General features: G+C 41.1%; 1 protein-coding gene across 20 annotated transcripts in view; it reads left to right on the top strand.

Moving 5' to 3' along the window:
• TCF4 (transcription factor 4) overlaps positions 1 to 21,391 on the top strand; it is a 344,588-nt gene that overhangs the window by 292,857 nt on the left and 30,340 nt on the right. For 15 of the 20 annotated variants that reach the window (XM_045521494.2, XM_045521501.2, XM_010961328.3 and 12 more), the window contains 5 exons: positions 5,720 to 5,852; positions 14,007 to 14,074; positions 15,209 to 15,287; positions 17,848 to 17,924; positions 20,662 to 20,865. In XM_045521494.2, coding sequence (XP_045377450.1) covers positions 5,720 to 5,852; positions 14,007 to 14,074; positions 15,209 to 15,287; positions 17,848 to 17,924; positions 20,662 to 20,865 — 561 coding nt within the window. The remainder of the gene's footprint in view (positions 1 to 5,719; positions 5,853 to 14,006; positions 14,075 to 15,208; positions 15,288 to 17,847; positions 17,925 to 20,661; positions 20,866 to 21,391) is intronic. The other 5 variants (XM_074355223.1, XM_074355220.1, XM_074355217.1 and 2 more) reach the window with 1 other exon arrangement.

The raw sequence follows: 21,391 nt of genomic DNA, 5'->3' as shown, positions 1-21,391 counted from the left end.
ATAACACAGCGAGTTTATCAAATCTCAGCCTGTCTTTGCAAGCATGTACCCAAGGACGCTGTCAGTGAATGTAAAAATGGCACACACCCATTTTTCTTACAGTTGCGTTGTTTTCTGTGATCAAAGACAGAACTCAATCAGATCACCTTTGCAAGCCCTTCCGGATTTTCTTAGTCATTCTTCTTCTTTTTATTGCGTTTTGTTCTGTGCTTTCTTTTATCACAATGTCAGCTTCCTTTGGTACATAAATACACACTGTATTTGCGTTGCACAACTTTAGCCATGGTGGTTCTTTCTTTCCTTTTTTTCTTTTTTTTTTCTATTGTTGTCATTGTTGTTTGCCATCTGTATTTTTGAAGGATACACTGCAGGGGGCAGAGTGACAGTCAGTAGACTTTGAAAGTAGGTGATGCATCTCCCACGGGCATTTCCATTTCCTCTCAACCAGCTTCTGTAGCCGGTGAGAGCTTTGAAGCGTTGTACCACACCCGAAGGCAGGAGTTCATCTTTCCTACACGCTCCCGTCAGTGACAGCAACCATGGGGTTCCTATGTAGATCAGATTCCCAATTTTCAGTATTTTAGCTTGATTTCCACACCCTCCGGTATCCCCCTGGTGCTCTGTTGAAAACTGCTGGACTGTAGAATTTCTCTTTCTTTTCTTATGAAAGTTGCCATTCTGCCCGGCACCTGCACTCCATCCTCATACGTCTCTTCTTTCTGGAGGAAGCAGCTCACCTGATGTGTTTCTAGCCTCAAAAACTACCTCAGCCCAGAATCCACTTGTGAACTTAAGTGGAGGGAAGTCTGTCACTTAAGTGGAGGGAAGAGCACTTCCGGAACGTGAGTTAGGTTTGGGATGCAGATAATATGGGACTGAGTCCCTTGTGCAATAAAATAGCTTTTAAAAGGTGTGAACCTCTAGTCCTGCAAATACAAGACTAGGACAAATCCGGCGATTCTTAGTGGTGCTTACACTACTCTTCTTCACCTTGCAATGTGCCCCCTTTTCTTCTCATATCCAGACGTATGTTTCTTTCTCTGTTCTAATACAGAAGATAGTATTTTCTCGATTTCTGTGGTCTTTTTTCACTGAGCCACCGGGGATATAGAAAAGGTGACTTCTATTCTATTCTGATTATGGAAAACATTCCAGAAGGGAAGATTTCTGATATCCTTGAAAATACCTATTTCGTTGGTCCTAGTGACGGAAACACTGTGTGGTCAATTAGCTTTTCCGCTAAAGAGAGACAAATGATGGAGATAGAATTGGCCTTTTTATATCATCTCCCAAGTTTGAATGTGTAAATCACAAACTATCTCAGATTTCAGCACATTTTCAATAAATAACAGATGACTTACTCCCAAATTCCCTTTTCTCCCACCTCCTACTGGGAAGGTATTAGTGTGAAGGCTTAAAGAAATAGCACTTATTGTTATACTGGAATTTCTCCTCCGCTAACACTCTTTTTTTCTCCATCATCATTTTGCACTTCTCTAAGGAGCTCAAGATCAAAACTGTATGTGTCCTATGAGCAAGGAAAATTTTGATTACAAACAAGATTTCAGCACTATACTCATATGTTGGAATTTCAGTCCTTTTAAGAGGAGTCCATTTGACATTTATTTTTATTCCCTCCTGTATTTTTTTCCTTCCTATCAGGCTGTAGGATTTTGACTTGGGTGGTTTGATTTTATGCCAATCAGTTTCACTGCATGGGAGACGAAATGTGCTCACATGCACAAAAAGTATAATTTTAAAAAGGAAGCTAACTATATCCCTTTTAGGAAAAGTTTGCTGAACCCAAATAGTACTTTCAAGCACGAGGAAAGATTATTTTGAAAAAGTAACCCAATAGGTGGTATCAGATGCCGTATTTCTAATGTCATTTATCCATCGCAAAAGAGTTTTCGTTCTTAAGATGATCAGTTAGCCGATCTTAGAGATTAGGGGTTTTGTTTTTAAAAAGGGCAAGTGAATTAGGTCTCTAATGAATTTTCTCACTGATAGGGAAACTATTGAATTATTATATCTAGTATTTATTATAAGTTCAGTATTTAACTATTCAAAAATCTCTTGCTAAAGTGACTTAAAAATCTGACACTGATTGAGGATAATTTGAGTATACAGTAGGTGGTTAGTGTCCTTCCACTGGAAAGTAAGGGAAGTTCCTTACAGTTTTCTTCTGTAGCTTTTGCCCAGGTCCATACTGAACAAAGGAGTATTTTGAGACAAGGAAGCTTTCCTTGGGTTATTTTGGGTATAATTTGGCCAAATTAGCATGCCTCTGAATGTAAAACCTTTTAGAAACATCATTGCCTTTATCACTGTATACCTTGTTAGGATATGTAATTGCAAAGCTTAAAATTCATTTATTTCAGTAGCAACTGTCAAGGCCCCGGTTTTGATTCTTTAAATCCCCTTTACATTCTCAGCCTCTACAACAGTCCCGCAGCGCATCACCGCTTTGACACAGATACACATACAGACTCACTCAGAAGGATGGAGTTTGTGGTTAAGCTTTGGAGTGGGCTGTTGTAGGAGATTTAAGTTTGGAACGACTTGGCAGAGTTCTTTTTAAAAATAGGATTGAGTCCCTCCAGTCTGGTGTGGTTTAGGCATGGTCTTTGTGCCACAGAGTGAACTGGGAGTCTGGAATTTTAATATAAAGGAAATTCTGTTGTCTTTTATAATTTGTAACAGAAACCCTTCCTTACCCCAATCTCAGCGGGGGTGATTTTGCCCCACGGGGAGCATTTGGTAAATGTCTGGAGACATTTTGGGATGTGACAACTCAGCAGGGTGTACTAGGCGCCCCGAAACCAGGGATGTGGTGAACGTACTACAGTGCACAAGAGAAATCCCCACCCCTCCAGCCAGGAGTGATCTGGCACAAAAGTTCAACAGTGCCAGGGCTGTGAAACCCTGCCTTAGCCCAAAGTATGACTTTATTCTTAGCGTGTGCTAACAGTTAACTGTATTTTCTAATCTTGGAATCATCAATGCACAGGTTGATAAAAACATCACTTATGGAAAAATTTTCAACACTTAGTCTATCAATAGAGTCCAAATACACTATAATTGGGTATCATAAGTAAAAATAAATAAACAAATAGTGGGCATGTAAAACCATAACACTTAATCATACTTCCCCTTTCCTTGCCTTTGTAGCGAGCAGGACAGACAGCATTAATTGCTGGAGCAAGAAAAACTAAGAGGACCTCTTCTAGTTGACCCCTAAATGCTCCAAGAGGGACGTTATTCACGTATCACTAATATTCTCTGTGGTGTATTTATTGCATCTTTGACTAACAGTAGTTTTCAAGATACTTTTCCATGTAAAATAATCTAGTTATAAATCTCATTAGCTTCTTTCAGCATCTAATTTTCTGAGTCTCTAAAAATAACTAATTTATGTGAATTGCATCGGTTTCCCCATTAAAATCTTTGGGGAAGAACTTTTTTTTTTAATTCTCTGAACTCAGTGTTTTTTTTTTTTTTCTTTGTCTGTCAAATCCTGAATTACTGCCCATTTTACACCAAATAAAAAGAGTCTAAAAATTCTCACTGATGCGATAAGTTTTTTCCTGTCTTATCCTGGGATGATTATAGTTATTTAAATATTTTTCAGAATTCTTTTCCTCTGTTTTGATTTTTGCAAGCTTGGGACTGGTTTATAAGGTGATTCTACGCTTCAGAAACTCAGCATGGAATAGGACTGTGTAGAAGTGAAGTCAAACTGTCATTTTAGTTCTCTTTTTCTTTGTCCATAGTCTGTTTCTTTTTCTCCACATTATTATAGTCTTTAGCTCTCAAGCAAAAATAGCTCTTCTAAGTTTGGTCTTCCATGGCTTATCCAGTTTTTTAGGTCAGTTGTACAATGGACTGGGCCCACTCTATCATTCTTTGGAGAAAATTTCATGGACTGCATGGCATATTCCGTAAGTGGGAAGTAGAAATGAGTTTAGCAGATGACCTAAGGAATTTTTTGGTCAAGCAAAGAGATCCATGAAATTTAAAAGTGTGAAAGGCCTTCTTGGGAAATGGGAATGGTTTGAGGACATCACCCCAGCTTCTTCTCTGAAGCTGACCTTCCAGTTGGACTGTTTGGGATGTGCAGAAGTAATATTTTCAAAGGCATCATCCATGTCCTTGGCAGACCTAACTCCAAAATGTAGAGTCGTTTTCTAGACTGCTGAGTTGTCCCTCACATCAGTAGCATTTCAGTCCAGTGTTTCTTAAACACTTAACTGGTAAGCAGTGTTCTCTGAGGCTGTGGGGTGAGTGTGTCCAGCACTCAGGCACGAGTTTTGGGGTGCAGTGCTAAAGGCTGTATTCAGGACCCCCTCATAGGGAGTTTACCAAAACGGCGGAAATGCCCTTGAAAGGGAAAGCATGGAAAAGCAACATTTAATTAAGTATTGAATGGCGCAGTGCAGAATGTGAGTGCATCAGGGATTCAGAGAGAAGAGATTGTGGAAGAACTAGAAGTAAGGGATCCCCAAGAAAGTGGTGGCACCCAAGATGGGCCTCACAGAATAAACAGGGGGCTACCAGACACGGGGTTTCACTCCCTGTGGATAGATGTCTGGGCTGTAAGCTTCCCTGACTTTCAGCATCATATTCAGTCTCTAATTTTGGCAGACTCTCTAATCATGATCTAATAAAGATCCACAGCCCAGTAATATATTACATATAGGGAAAAAGTGTATTTTAGCTTAAATATTTTTCCTTTAGATGTCTGTAATGCACTCAAATGCCTGTAAGATTAACTTTTTAAGCCACCTTTTTTTATCCTGAAAAGGAAAATAGCTCAATTTTTATAAATAACCATGTTCCTGGTAGTGATCTGCTCATTCCACAGCAAGTGGTTGGGGAGCCACTAATTTGCTACCTTGCAGGCACTGTGCTGTGTCCCCAGGAAAAGCAGCTTATGTGGACAATTACCATAATAGTCGAACCCCAAGCCAAGCCTTAAACTAAATGATTCTGTAACGGTGATGTTCTTTCTCCATAGTCAGCTACACGGTGGATTGCTATTGGAGAGGATGTGTAAAGAAAGAACTAAAATAAGTTGTTCTCAGTTCATTCGTTCCAGGGTAATTCAATATAGTCATTTTTTTAAGGCTTTACATATTGATGCTTTCGAGAGGTATTTAATCATTACTGCTTTTTCAATTTTTCATTTACCATTTTGTTCTTACTAGAGCTCAGATCAAGATGATCCAATTTGGTAGGAAGACTTGTGACTGGTTATTCTTTGCCAGTGAGTGTCCGGAAAGTCAGGATGAAGCATAATGTTAAACCCTGTGGGTCATGGTGGTGTTTTATCCATTATCTTTTGGAGTCCGTCTTATTTGACCAATAGGCCGTACAGAAAAGTGACAGCAGTGATGGTCTTTCATGTTCCTGAAGTCTTGGACACTGCTTTTTAAGCCGTCGTTTTTAGATTTGGCGATTGTGCTCATTTCTCAGTGTTCTCTGTTGCCACTGTATTCCTCTAGATTTGATGCAAACCCAAAGCAACTATGTGTCTTTGTATTTTATTATTTGAAAAATGAAAGCCGTCAGATCTAAGCAAGATGAATTCTTGGATATTTTGCAATTCTGAGGGCTGTCTCCATGGCAAAATGAAGAGTTCTGAAAGAAATATTAGAAAACTAACCCACTAAATATTTTATGATTGAACGTGGCCCCCTATTTCTGCTTCTTGTTCCAGAGCTATCCATCACACTCCTCAGCAGACATCAATTCCAGTCTTCCTCCGATGTCCACCTTCCACCGTAGTGGTACAAACCATTACAGCACCTCCTCCTGTACACCTCCTGCCAACGGGACAGACAGTATAATGGGTGAGTCACAGAAATGCCAGTTCTGATGCGATGTCAACAGCCAGTGTCAGGTTTAATAACCCAAGACCTCTTTTTTTCCCCTCTCATAATTGAGCAGTAATCAAGCAATGAATTTTCATCACATGAACAAACGAACAGGCTCATGAACCAAACAGAAATTATCATCGACGTGACCATCGTCCCTTTTTTTTTGTCACAGAAAACTGAAATTTGGCTACTTTCTCCATTGGGAGTCATGAGAGTGAACAAAGGTTTAAATAGACAGAACTACCTTGTTTCTCACGCTCTCAAACAGCAAACAAAGTGAACTTTTCGAAGACAGACCACTGAAGATTAGTCAGATAGAATATGTGATAGTTCTAAGTAGTAGTTACTGGTCACCTCTCAAATTGCAGTCACCGTGCTAAGCTTTTAACCGTAGCACACCACCGTCTTCCAAAGACTAGTCCATGTGATAGTCATAGATGGTTATTAACAACTAACAGGAGGCTGCAGCACCGTGGCGTCCTTCCGAGGGGAAGGAGTGTTTGCTGACTTACGGGAGAGGGGACACCTGGGCATCCGTGGACCAGACGTTATTTGCTGCTTTTGCTCAGGAAATTTACTAACGAGTTAAGACCTAAGCAGAATGCCCCTGTCAAATAAACTGAGCCATCCTCTACTCAGTTTTCGTGACGTCCGTTGTGGTCCTTTCCCTAGGTTACCCCACTAACACTCTCCTCTTGAAGGAAGAGCTAGGCAAGATGTCCAGCTGCCCCAGGAGGAAAAGTCCGAGCTGGCCAAGGAGGCAGCCACCGCCTTCGGAATGTGCCTTTGACAGCCTTGTCACTCAGATGAGTGGCGCAGTCTGACGCTCCAGGATCGTATTAAAACCTCAGACTTCCACTGGTCACCTCCTACCTTTGGTTCTAGCCCCAGCCCACACCTTGCTAGGTCTTGAGCTCACTTCCAGTGGGTCGCTGATGAGAACACTAACTTGTGTGGTTTAGAGAGAAGACTGTGTGGCCCACTGACACTGGTCTTCAGTCCCCTTGGCCCTTTGCAGTTTCTTTCATTTTCTTTAGTCTCTGGAACTTCAGGACGTGATGTGAATCACTTACGTGGGAGAGTTTTTGATGAAAGTGAAGAGATGTGTTTTGAAATGTTGCAAATATAATTCTGTCTAAATAATACACTGCCCGCTTACTCAGTAATACACTTCACACGTGAGATGAGCCGCCCAGCAGCCCTTCGCTCTCATGTCTCACTGAGAGGCGAATTTGGGAAAGAGTTTCCATTTTCGTAACTTTTCATAACAAAGCTTCCACCAATGCGTTGCATCAGTTTGACCTTGGAGGGCTCTGGACAGAGGTCGCAGGGGGAAGTTTTGTTAGCTATCAAGGCAGTTTTGGCAGATCCGAAAAACAAGAAGAAAGAAAGAAGTGCAGAACTGAAAGAGTGAGAAAAGCACATTTCACTTCAATGTGGTTTGACGAATGGAAAGCCCCTTTCTGCAGTCATGAGGTCTGGTTATAAAGAAGGATGACTGGTCGTTCATTCTCTTACTGGGCAGATTTCCTGTCTACTTGTGGTTTGAGTAATTTTCTTTTTTTAGGAAGGTAGAAAGGTAGAGCAAAAGCTTGAGTGGAGGAAAGCAGACTCGGGCACTGTTTGGGGGAAAAAAAAATGATGTTGATTGATTTGCAGAGCAGTCTTCCTGGGAGAGGGGCAGTGTGACTTGAGAAGAAAGAGATGCTGTGACATGGGGTGGTTGCCTTCCCTGAGCTGTGGTCGGTGGAGCCACGAGTCTCAGTGGGAATGGAATTCGCTTTATTTAAGCCGGTTGGCTCATCACTGACTTGTAATTGCACAGAAATGTCTGCTCTCCTCCTTCGCTTGGTCTGGGCAGGGTGGAGTGACAGTAAGTGACTTCTCCTTACTGATGGGTTCAGCTACACACTCCAGATGGACTTGACTTGTTACACAGACCAGAGGGTCCTGTGGAAAGAGGGTCTAGGCAATGATAAAGGAGCTATCATTTTAAAAGAGGAAAGTGTGAGATTTTTGGAACACAGAAAAGGCTTTTTAGGAAAAACTTTATTGCATAAATGATCAGAATCATGGGTGTGCTTGTCAAAATCTACCAGCAGAATGTGAGAAAGCTTTATAATCTGGGAAAACAAGTAGACATGATAATTCAGCTTTTTGGAGGAACAGATCTTTATTAATTTGCATAAATATAGCTGTTACATTAGGATTACTTTAAGGGAGGGCATTCAGGAATGTTCATCCTCGAAGTACTATGTCCTCTGATTCCTTAAGTGAAAATACAGAGGAAAATGTGAGCATCACAATAAGCCTTCCTATTGTGCGGGGTCCAAGTGGCCCATGTTTCTTTGCATTTTAATTCCCTTAGGCTTTGGTTTGATTTTCAGAGTGTGGGAGAAGCCAGGGATGGCAGCATCTCTGTGTAGCCAGAAGAGAAGATTTCTCTTCTGATGTTAGTGGTTCTTCCCTCACAAGCAGTATGGATTAATAGGGCACATCTGTAGACTTTTGAAAATATTTGGCATACACTCACTCATTCTGAAATGCAGGAAATAAAGAAATATTACATTGCCTGTATCTCAAAGAACAAACAGAGCTAATTAAGTCATTGGTAAATAGGGAACACATAGCCTGACACATGTTCGAGATTACACACGATTCTGTAGAAAATAACTCTGAGCAATACTAATGCCGTAAGAATGGGGTTCAAGCACTAACACATGGACATCACATTTTTCAAGTTTTCTTGGTGAAAAGTTGCAAGGCAATGCAATCTTTTCATAAATGGCGTTGATGTCTTAGGAAGCTGCGTTTTCAGTTTTCGGGGGGAGATCATTGCTCCATCTCTCAGTTTCATGTTATACTGTGTCTTCCTGGCGATTCACGATTATCCTGAACTGATCATAGAACAACAGAATGCACGTGTGGAGGGAGGTGGAAACCCTAGAACCACCAGAAGGGACCCTCTGGAAGCATGCTCTTTGGCCTCTGGTTCTGTCCTCTGCTTCTCCAAGATGGAAGATACTCACTGACGCTTGAGATAGCTTGTGCTTGACTTGGAGAAATGGACATTGTTTCTTGTTTTGTGTTCTTTTGCCCTTTTAGTGTCCAATATCATTTTTTGAGAAATGCCGAGGAAGGACAAAACTGACTCAGATTGTATTAACGACAGGATTTTTTTGAGTGACACATTCATCCATGGACTTTTGAGAGAATTGCAGGGCAGAACACTTAACTTGTGACATACAGTCCACCACTTCTCTCTGAAGCCCTGCCAGCAACCTCTGGCCATTACATTAGACATGCCTGACTTGGAAGGGTCTTTAAGCCCCCTGAAATTGCATGACTATAGTGCGTGGGACACTCCCTGGATTCTTTAGTAGTTCAGCTGATGTGGCAGTCAGTTGAGGACAGAAGCTAAGTCTGGGGGCTTCAAGAGTTACTGCCATCAGAGCCTTTCAACTTGACTCCTACAACTTTCCCAGTGTGACGCTTCTGGGTGCTCAGGAGCACGACAGTCCAGTGCTTCTGCATGTGAGCTTGGGGACAGAGGAGGAAATGTAATAAGTTACTAGACACCACCTCTAGAGGGTAGAAATGTCTAGTTGATAGTAGCCGCATACATAGTACACGTAGATACCACTTATCTGCCTATTTCTCGCCTACCTGCAATAGCCAATAGCCCTTCCTGCTCAAAAGGATTGAGAGGCCCACCTACCATAACACGGTCCTCCGAGACGACCCAAGGGCAGGAGAGCCCCAGTTCCCCACTGGGAGATCCCGTTTGTAGACATTTCCAGAGCGTGACCACTTGTGGTCTGGAGCTACACAGCCTCCCTTCTCCTCGCAGGGAACTGGGCGTACAACTAGCATAGTGGCTATAATCACTGTTTTTGTTTTATTAGTCTTTAACCGGCCTCCTTTCTAATGCGTGGTATTTGCCGTGTTTCTAAACCTCAAACCAAACAGTGCTGAAGAAACAGACTACCAAGATTGATTTAATGCAACATATGCTAAAGATTACCCTGGAATATCTATCTGGTTCACGAATTAATCTGGCTGCAACTTCCACTTCTAATGACGTGTTTGTCTGACATGATGCATTTGAGCATGAGGCTTTTCTAGTAGGAACATTATGTCCATTTCCCCTTGGGGACTTGGTTTCACAGCAGTTTTCTTACGAGAGTGGTCACTTAAGATTCACTTTGTCTTTTACAAGAACCTTGGGCCTTCAGATACAGTTGGGCGAGGAAGAGTCACAGAGCGCAAGAATAAAATGAATTTTCCAGCAGTGTCGGGGTGTCTCAGTTACACAGACCACCAGCGGAGAACAGCAAACGGGTTTGACTTCAGTCTTCTCATCCATTTCCTGCACATGGTTGGTGGAGGGGCGGGGCGTCCCCCCAGCCCGAAATTCCTAGGAGTCCCTCCTGCTAAAAATTAGTGCACTGTAACCTGCATTTGAGTTTTTCTTCTAAAACCGTAGGTAGAAGGAATGCTGGAAATGCTCCTTCTTCTGTTACCTTTGTCGGGCAGCCAGTGACATTTTTACGCTGCTCCTGCGAGGTGAAGAACACAAGGGTCGCTTGGATTCAGTTCAGAAAAACCAAAATGTTCAGGCAGTCACTTTTGTTCAGGCAAAGGCGCTGTGAATTGCACTTCTTCCTGCTCTTGTATCTTCACGATGTACCCAGCCTGGGGGTGTGCGATAATGGGATAACACATTTCCCAAATTCTGTTTTTCAGTGGTTGGTCCCCAGGCACCACTCATCGTGATGCTTTGATGAGGGTGTGTGCTAATGGGAACCTGCCGTTTCTCCAAAGCTGAGATGGAGACTGAGGGTGGCCCCATATGGAGCCAGAGATGCAAGCCCTTCTTTCTGCTCCGTCTTCTAGCCAGCGGTGGCACCCGTGTTCAAGCCATCTGAACAATGCTTGGGTGGCTGGCAGTGCCGAGTCCTCCTACAAAATTACGGTTCCTCTTAATAACCGCTCGTCTTCCATCCATATTTGTGTTATAGCCCAACTAAGAGACTTGATTATCTTTTTCTCTTGAGCAAGAGAAATTGATAAAAGCTAAAAATCAATCCAGTCTTTATCAAGTAAGGGCAATGGGCTTTTATCTTTATTTCTGTTATATTGGGCATTTGGTAATTTCTCATGCCATCAGTGGACAAAAACTCAAATCCTGTGACATTAAAGGTGAAAAAGTGGATTGGATGAGCATGTGTTTGATTAGAAGTGTGGTTTGCTAAACGTGATCCATTCTGCAGTGTAGAAGAAATCTTGCCATTTGCAGATTTGAAATATATTGACTTCCTGATTGTTTATACCCTTTGACATATCAGGCGTACAAAGGAAAATCGTTAGGAGGAGGACCTATGTAGCTTAACATGTTCAGGGACTGTTGAGAATGTGTCTTTACCAGCCTTTCCTGGAACAGAACAAAAGGCATTCCAAGTGAAAGGGCAAACTGGTCCCAGCAAAATGCTTTGAAATTCAAGCCGTCGGGTTTGGTTCTCCAGCTGTTGCAAGGTGGAATGGCTTCGTGTTAAAAAATACTCTGTTCTTATCAGACTCATGGCTACCATGGGTAGCCTTTGTAGTTTTCTGAAACATTTTCACGACAATGTAGGGTAAGGAGTTAAATTCTGCCTTTAATTAGACTTCCTGAGTCCTAATATCTCCCTCTACAAAACAGGCATCAATAAAAAGTTTAGTTAGAAAGGTGTAGTGCGGAAGGATTGGCTCACTTCTGAGATACGATTTTTTTATGCCATATGTAATTTACTTTTTAAATGTCCCTAATATTTTATTGGTTTTCAATTCTTTCTGTTTGGCTTCATGAAAATACATTTTAAAACACTTATTATTCTCATTTTAAAGCTGTTCAAAGAAGAATTAATCTTCTGAAGACTACAATAGCAGCAAATTTGATCTGTAATTTTAGCAGTATCTTGTCCTCTTTGGGTTCAGTTTCTTTGTTAGATAATGTAATTTTTTTCCCAGCATGGCTTTGAACTTTTATTTCATGAAGATCTGTTTTCTAGTTAAGCAGATATCATAAATTATTTTGACTGATAAATCTAATTTTAAGTATAAATGATAATATTGCTTCTAGGGGAAAAATATATGTGTGTGTGTGTAATTGTCCCCAAATACCACGATAATACATGCTAAAAAAAGTTAGTGCTCTTTGTGTTTTCAAAATCTTTATTATTTTCTCTTTAGAATTGTCTTTAGTTTTTAAAGAATTCCTTAATGCAGAAAATTTTATTTTCACACCAGGTATAATTTCAGTTCTCTCTTATTTTATATGAGATATTTTTAATACTCTTGATATTTATGAGTTCCTTCTATTAGCTCAACTGTATGATGTGGACCCTCCTTTCAGAGGACTTTCTTATACATGAAATCCTTAGAACTAACAACTGATATATTTTTAATATAATGAATATATGACATGAACAAGAATAGGTTTGTTTTGTCAGAAGGTGACTGTGTTCTTTTGATCACATACCACTTTTCTTTCAGTTTTAGTAATTCACAGATGAATATGGGTGTGAGTTTTTGTTAACCAAATTAAGCACGCATCAAAAGGGTATCGAACTGTCATTCCCAACGTGTAAATATATAAAAATAACAAGCATAATTTAATGCTGCTAAGCAGAGGTCAGGAGAATGAAATTATAATCTAGAGAAAAAGATAATGTGACCACTTGAGATCTGATCCCACGACTGTTTTTCAGATCTGGGAGCTAAAGATGACACTTGTGTCAGAAAGACTGCCTTCTTGGGTTAAGGATGAGTTCAGGAATTCTAAAAAATGTAAATGTGTAATGAAGTTCTGCTTGGATTAATCAGTTGACTTAAGATTTTCTTTTCTTATTTCACAGAACAGTGAGAAACATCTTCCCCTGAAGTTTAATAGGTTTTATTTAAATATTATGTCTGTTTGCTTATGTTGAGGCCTTAATAAATGTAACAAAATAACACCACTGGCAGTACCATCTTACAAAGGCAAATTACCTTCAAAAGATACTTGAGAGGTAGAGCTGGCTCTGAATTACGTACTAGAATCTACATCCTTTTATTAACAGCGCAGTCATCCCTCGGAATCCTTCCAGCAGATTGGTTCCAGGACTCCCCCAGCCCCCACAGATACCAAAATCCAAGGATGCTCAAGTCCCTTATATAAAATGGTGTGGTATTTGCATATAACCCTCACACATCCTCTCATATACAGTGTATCATCTTTAGAGTATTTATAATACCTAATACAGTGTAAATGTTATGTACATAGTTGCCATGCATGGCAAATTCAAGGTTTGCTTTTGGTGGAGAACTTTCTGGAATTTTTTTTTTCTGAATATTTTTGACCCGAACCTGTGGATACAGAGGGCTGACTGTACTCTTTGCTCATCTGTTTTGTTGATAAAACCACCAGTGTTTGAGGTAACAGATCGCTTCATCATGATGTAGGCTTACTTTATCTCCAGAATTTGAGACAAGATTGACTTTGAGTAGCATGACGATTCAGATTCTTTCAGTGTGAACACAGACTTCAAATACGTGGAGAATATATGTTATTTAAAATGCTTAAAATATTTGCCCACCTAGGAAGCCAGGCCTGTTACAGATTATTTTTGGAACTCTGAAAGGAGTATCTCATTTTGCTATAGAGCAAGAATACTTTTTTTGATTTGAAAGTAGATGTAAATCATTCATGGTGACCATTCAATGCATTATGTAAAATACGACAAAAAGGCAAACGTTGAGGACTTCAGAGACCTGCAAGGACTGCGTAGTTTTTGGCAAGAAACTTCGTGTGCTCACCTGCTCCAGTTCACCACTAACCGCTCATACACAACAGGGGAGAACGTCATAGCAACCAGGACACTTTATCTTTAAACCAAGGTGTCAGATTTATATTTTATCTGTAAAAAAAAAAAGTAACATGAATATATTTGACATCTACCTCAGCAAACAAATTAATGCTAATTAAAGATTAATGTGTTGTAATTAGCATTAAAAATGCAATTAAATTGTGAGTAAATGGACCAGGAATAGAAAATTGTTAGACGTCTCACTGCCTAGTTTTTCATATTCTGCCTTTTGTTTTTGCAGCAAATAGAGGAAGCGGAGCAGCAGGCAGCTCCCAGACTGGAGATGCTCTGGGGAAGGCCCTTGCTTCGGTGAGGAAATATTGACTTTGGACTTCGTGTGTGCCATTGCAGAAGGCTTGAACTTTAATCAGAAGCGGGCATTTAGAATTTTAGAAAATGAATGGCAAACAGCTTTGGTTTTTGGGAAGGCGAGCTTCCTTGCATAATGCCCATTGGAAAATCTGAGGAGAGAGCTCTGAAGCTTCCAGCGTGTGGCTCGTCTCTCCCGTCTTGCCTCCTCTGCTAAGCAGTACTCGGTGACAGATTTGTGGGTATCCTTATGGCCTTTGAGAGTATAGATTTTCTATCTCATTGTCTTCTTTTCCTCTAAAGTCATTTGGGTGCTCACTGATTGACCAGCTAAGGCTGCCTTTGCAAAGGTCAGTTCTAAAACACTTTGAAAAAGACATTTAAAAAAACCTGACCGTACCGGAGATCCCTGAGGAATGGTCACAAGATTGGCACTCAGCTTCTCTGCTTTGCCTGCCCACCACCAGGAGGCTGGAGCCCAGCATTTCTTGCGTGTTCACTAGTGACAGATGGCACCCCTGCCTTCCTTCTCAGGGCGTGTACCTGGTGTCTTCAAAAGCGCAACGTGATCATTTGCAAATGTCAGTGGAGATGCGTTGCTCTAACGTGTTGTCTCTTCAGTTAGTTTTTTCTTACCATTGTGGGCATAAAATGAGTTTGATTTATATTAGCATTGTGACCTGAGGAGAAATTTCTCTTTAGTCTGGGCATTCATAGGCCTGGGGATCAGATGCCTTAAACATGGTGAAGAAGGAGTTGGACAGAAATCTTAGAGATGATGCTGTTGGACCTCTTGTTTTGTGGAGGAAGAAAGGGAGGTTTGGAGTATCCAGTTGGCTGGATGGCTGCACAGCCCTGGAAAGAGACAGGAGGAAAAGGGCTAGAATTATAGTCTGCTGCCCCAGGCCAGCTCTCCTCCCACCGTCTCATAGACCTTGATAGCTATTCTTTTGAAAAATTTAAGTAATTAAGTTTTTCATCTTAGAAGATTGGTACTGTAATGGATTGTTAAATGTATTTTGTAACTTGTAATTTTTAAACGAATTGCATGGACACTTGTTGGTTTAAAATTGTTGATTATTCATTTCCATTGATTGAGGGTTTGGTTTTTTTTTTTCTCCCCACTGTTTTAAGATCTATTCTCCAGATCACACTAACAACAGCTTTTCATCAAACCCTTCAACTCCTGTGGGCTCCCCTCCTTCTCTCTCAGGTACTGTACCTTAAATCTGTTGCATGCTATTTATAGAGTGATTTCCCCCTTAGACTTCCTGCTCTACCAGGTGGAAACCCACTCCCTCCGAAAGCTCAAAACATAGTATTTCCAAATAGACAGACAGGAAGGGGTGGGAGAGACAGACCGCTGTATGTAGTGGAAGCCATTTACATCCAGAACTTTTCTTAAAAATAACGTGTTTTTAAAATACCAGACATATGGAAAAGTTTACTTCTTAAAGTTTTCTGAGCTTCATAGAAGATACTCAACAGAATAATATACTCCAATGAAACATCTCAGTGAGAAAACCCGGTTAACATAGATGTAAACAGGAACATAGATTATGTGGTCACCAAATGTGGCTATGCAAAAAGATCATCTCCCACAGAAAGTTTAGACTTTTCAGCATCCCTCTTTAAAGTCCATGTTATTGGAATGTTAGACGAAAACTAATTGTGTCAATAGATTGTCATGTAACTCTATGGAGTAAAGGGGGGTGTTTGCCTTTAAAATATAACACAATAATATGACCTATGGCTTCAAATCATTAAATTATAAGATGTTAAATTATGTTAGGAAAGCATTGCATCTTTCAGGGCTCCATTTAAAGGACTCATTGCCCTTCCGATATAAATGCCTCCAGAATGCCCTGACTGGCGCCTGTCTCTGCTCTTTGGAAAGAGGACAGGTGCTTCTTAAAAAGACTAAGTGACATCTGTACCTGATCGATCCCTGACCTTACTGTAATTTATACTGGAGTCTCTTGCCTGAGTGTCGCCTCCTCGACCTGTATGTTATTCCCTGTCTGCAGCCCTGCCGTGGTCCATTCTACAGCAGGTTTCCTGGTAAAGAATGGGAGGCTTCAGATAGCCTCCAAGCTTTCAGAGTTGATGATCATGGCTCATGTGAGATTTAGTATCATCCTTTTCCAAACCTCCATTGACATGCGGGGGTCATAGAATAAAGAGGGAACTAGACCTGTAAGTCCATATATCCAGAGAGACCGAGTTGAAACGGGGAAGAGCCAGAGATGATATCAAGAGGATGATGGAACAGCAATGACAATTTCCCCATGACAGAAGAGGAACGCTCAGAATCGTTGTACCCTTCTGGTGTGGCACCATATTGTTAGGCGCTGGAAAACGAGCACAGGTGTTAATGTTCAGAGTCAGAGAAGGACCGAGACAACGTGGAGCCCCGTGAGGCCAGGGATGAGGGAGTCTGAGCAGGGAGCACGCCCAAGTTCCCCATTTCAAACAAAGCAGCTCTAATTTCATTTCTGTTATAATTTGGAGAAAGGAATACTCTGGAGTCTAATAAGGTGTGAGAACAGCGATCAGAGTCTCGTGCTCTGATTTACAGATGAACGTACGAAGCTCAGACAGGGCATGGGACCCACAGAGGAGCCCCCATCAGTAGCAACAGCAGAGCTTAGGCGAGAATCCAGGACTCACCAGTCTGCTGCTCCACTGCCGGGTTAAGGATGGGAAGGGGAAGTTACGGTACACAGATCATTCCAGAAAATGCCACAGACACCCCAAACCTGAGCAGCTTGCTCTCCGTGGAAGACACGGAAGCAAGGCCACTTTTGGGCTCCTGGAAACCCATCCTGGAAGACCACGTTAGGAAGAGAGAACTTTATGAAGATACAAATATGGGGACAGATTGCTATTTTCACACCGATGGCTCTGTCCAGATTCTGTCACTAAAAGTAATTGAACAAAATACTCTATTTTTATTTAACATAAAAATACACACACATGCACACCCAGAAATGGCAGGAAGAATGGATTTTTAAAGTGCTAACAGTGTCGGGGCTTGAAATTTGAGTGAGACCATAGATTTGTTTCTTTCTTGAATTATTTATTTTCTAAATTTTCTACACTGGGTGTGTATTATTTTAAATTTAAAAGTGGGTTTTTTTTAATTTAAAAGTGGTGAGGCATGTTATATTTATTATAGCAAGAATCTTTCTTTACCTTCAAGTTTAGTGAATTATTAAAAATATATTTTCTTCGGAAGAAACTGCTTACTTAATATTGTTGTTAAATTGAGCGTTTAAATTTCTGGTTTAGTGGCTCGCTGCCAGCTAATCTTATTTCCTTGAAATGTTTCTGAAGGCTTATCCTTTCTTGGGGATCATTTTAAAAATAAGTAGCAAAGCTATGTTTCATTGGTGAGAGAATTTTGGTTTTACAAACCGGCTTTGCGTGAAGGTGGTCACGAAAGTCCCCCTTTGCACTGTTCAAAGTACCTTGCCTGGATAGTGACGGTTTTCTCTCAAAGGGACGTTTCTCCAGCTAAAATTCAGAATCAACCAAATACTCCCTTTTAGGAAGAAGCCCGAGAGAATTCTGAGTCTATGTGAAGTCTGCATATTTAACATTTAAAATGCTTTTCCTTGCCCCCACATTCTCATATGGGCAGTTTACTTGTATTCATTTTATTGCCCCAATGGAAATTGACATTGCTGATTTCTGAAAGGACTGTTGAAAGTGTTGCTAAGATTATGTTGAAGATGATACAGGCTTTCTTGTAATTCCCACTTTCCTATCAGCAGGCACAGCCGTTTGGTCTAGAAATGGAGGGCAGGCCTCATCATCTCCTAACTATGAAGGACCCTTACACTCCTTGGTAAGTCATCCTCACTCTGGCCGTTCTTGGGCTGTGTTTCTCTTTATGCACTTTGTTCACCCTTCGAGATTCTTATTTTCACTGATAGGAACTTCTGGTGTGTAAGCCCGCAGGTTTGGTGAGAGCCAGAGATATCAGATTGTGTTTGTTCCTGTTTCTAGATTGTAACCCAGACACTGCTACAGTGTAAGCCCCCTTCCCCACCAGGCTCTAAAGATCTAGAACCAGATAAGAAATTAAAAATCCTGGAAGGATCATGGCCTCCCCCTGTCAAAGATTAGCTAACTCTCTGGAGCACTTGAAGGTTCTCTCTCTCTGCTTTGCTTTCCAGAATGACAGCTTTATAGCTTTCTTCTTGACCCCTAAGTGGGAAGCCTTCTGCCTATTTCTTCGTTCACTTTGTTTCTCACAGAAATCCAGTAATATCATTAAATCTCTGTAGTAGGGGATAGCTGAAAATGTCCCTGGGGGTTACTAATATTATAAACACTCACATGAAGATTCAGTGCTTGACGCTCAACTCAAGGAGGAAGGGCCTGGAAATATGCGTGAAACAACACTGCTCTGTGCACTGCCTGGTCCGTATGTGAGTCAAATGGGGAGGAGAATGGAGCAGACAGGAGCTGGCCTTCAGGGTGGGGTTTCCCTTTTCTCCCCCAAATTTCGAGGTGGGACGTGGATGAGGGCATGGATTTATCTACCTACCTGTCTCAATTCATGTCGTCTTGTGGGTCATTCTGGGGTTCCTTTTTCCCTTTTGGCTTACAACGTAAATTAAGGAAAACCTGAAAACGAAAGCACAGAGGTGGGTCCCCCCTTTGTTGTGCTCTTCCTTGCTGGTCGCGTGTGAACCATCCACCTCCGGATTTTAGCCAGTAAGGCCGCACAGAGTGAGACAGCGTAAGCACCACCTCCACTCAGTTCTCTTTGAGTTCTCAACACTCAAGGGGAGACCCCCAAGCAGAAATTGCCCTCCACCAGGGAGCTGTGAGCCAGAAGGATGATAGGCATGTGAATTATTTCGCTTCGTGCTCACACTTACACTGGGAAGTATGAATCTGCTTTCCCGTTTTTATCAATTAAGAAGCGTAGACTCAAAAGAAGTTTAGTAACTTTTCCAAGGTCACATAAGCAGCAGAGCTAGGAGGCCCCTAACACCAAAGCCCACCGAATCAGCATGCTCTGTACCATAGACTAACTGTATTAGACACACATTCTTTCTCATGCAGTGGAGCCAGCCCATCTGTTTGCACAGCCCACTGGAAATCAGAGTGGAGTGCAGCATGATCCGGTACAGGAGGCACTAGATTTGAAGTCAGAAGACTTCGATTGCAACCCTGACTTCCCCATTTCCTTGCAGTGTGACGTTGAGAATTAATTCCCTTAATTTCTCTGAGCCTCGTTTGCACATCTCTGTGGAAGGGATAATAATGTCTTCCCTGCTTGCTTACATGTGTAGAATGGGGATTCAGTGGGGTGGGAAATTTTACAGGGACCACTGGAGAGTGGTATGCAGATGGTTATTTGATACCATTAGTGATCATGCTGAATAAAACGAATATCCATCGACATGTCCTTTCTCTTCACCGAAGACTATTGTATAGGCTTTATCTGGTTGCCAAAAACTAGGATCCTAATGACTGAGGTGAAAATAAAAGATCAGTTGGTTTTTAATTGTGTAAGGTAGTGAATTCTATACTATACAGTCAGGGCTTTGGAATCAACTGGAAACCCCCAGTGAACAGTACAGCCAAGTCTTTGTGATTTTCAGTCCTGAAATCTCATAGCACTTCGGTTGACAGAATTTTTGCAGTGTTTTTTCTGTAACCATTTTGAGTTTCTGCTCCCCTCTACACACACACAAGCTAGTAATACGAGGAAGCAAGGAACACAGGTAAAAATCGTTAGTGCTCAGTAAGAAAGTACAGTCTGTGTGCATTCACCTTTTCCTGACTTGATACTTACACTGTATCATATGCCACAGAGGAGATGGAGGAAATAGGTCTTCAGGAAGATAGATTAGTTGGGAAACCATAAATAGGTCATCTTTCCATTGTTAATTCTTTGAAATCTTTACCCATTTTCTACCAGAAAGTTTCTTAAAATCAATAAATGTGTTTTGTTTTGTTTTGTTTTTTCGGAAGTAAATCTAAATTCTTTTTCTTTTGTTTTTTAAATTGAAGTACAGTCAATTACAATGTGTCAGTCTCTGGTGTGCAGCGCAATGTCCCAGTCATGCATATACATACATATATTCGTTTTCGCATTTTTTTATTAAAGAAGGTTATTACAAGATACTGAACATAGTTTCCTGTGCTGTACAGAAAAAACTTTTTTTAATCTATTTTTATATATAGTGGCTAACATTTGTAAATCTCAAACTCCCCAAATTTATCCCTTCTCAGCCCCTAAGTTCTCTTTCAAGCTAATGCAATACAGTATAGTGTATGTACACTATGTACATACACTGTATGTACACAGTGTCCTGGAAGAATTCCTGAATTTTACTTTGTTCACAAGAAGATAACACTCTAATTCTAACCTTAACAATCTTCACGAGTTTTCTAGGAAGGTCACTGTTTATTTTTATTATCATTTTATTTTAAGGAAATAAACTATCTTGGAAACATATATTCAGAGACCCACAATGTGGTTTGTGTCAACTCAGGTCTTCCTTAGATAACCTACGCAGGTATTTCAGACTAAATCAGATTTCACGTCATTTGTTACCCAACAGCAAAGCCGAATTGAAGACCGCTTAGAAAGACTGGACGATGCTATTCACGTCCTCCGGAACCACGCAGTGGGCCCGTCCACGGCCATGCCCGGTGGTCATGGGGACATGCACGGAATCATTGGACCTTCTCATAATGGAGCGATGGGTGGTCTGGCCTCAGGGTATGGAACCGGTCTTCTTTCCGCCAACAGACATTCACTCATGGTAAGTGACGAAGCCTGGGGACTCCAGCTATCGTATAGAATTAGAATTTCAGGGACAAATACTATGGCTGCAGTTTTTTTTTTTCTTTTTTAAACAGCTTAATTGAGATATCATTCATTTAACCTACAGTTCACCCGTTTTCGACTTCACAATTCAGTGTGTTCTACGTATATTCACAGGGTTATGCCGCCATCATCACCATATTCTAATTTCAGAACATTTTACCCCTGCACAAAGGAAAGAAATCCCCATGCCTGTCAGCAGTCACTCACCATCCTTCCCTCTTCTAGTCCCTGACAACTCCCCAGCTGCTTTCTGCCTCTGTGAATTTGCCTATTCTAGGTACATCCCATCAGTGGATTCATACAATATGTGGTGGTCTTTTCTGACCTGCTTATTTCACTTGGCATAATGTGAAGGTTTATATGTGTTTTATCATTTATCAGAGCGGCGTGCATTTGTATTGCCAAAAAAGATTCCATTGTCTAGATAGACATTAAATGTATCCATTCATCAGGTAATGGAT

This window comes from Camelus bactrianus, chromosome 30, assembly GCF_048773025.1.
Source record: "Camelus bactrianus isolate YW-2024 breed Bactrian camel chromosome 30, ASM4877302v1, whole genome shotgun sequence".
Lineage (NCBI taxonomy): Eukaryota > Metazoa > Chordata > Mammalia > Artiodactyla > Camelidae > Camelus > Camelus bactrianus.
This window is presented reverse-complemented; position numbering and strand designations above follow the sequence as displayed.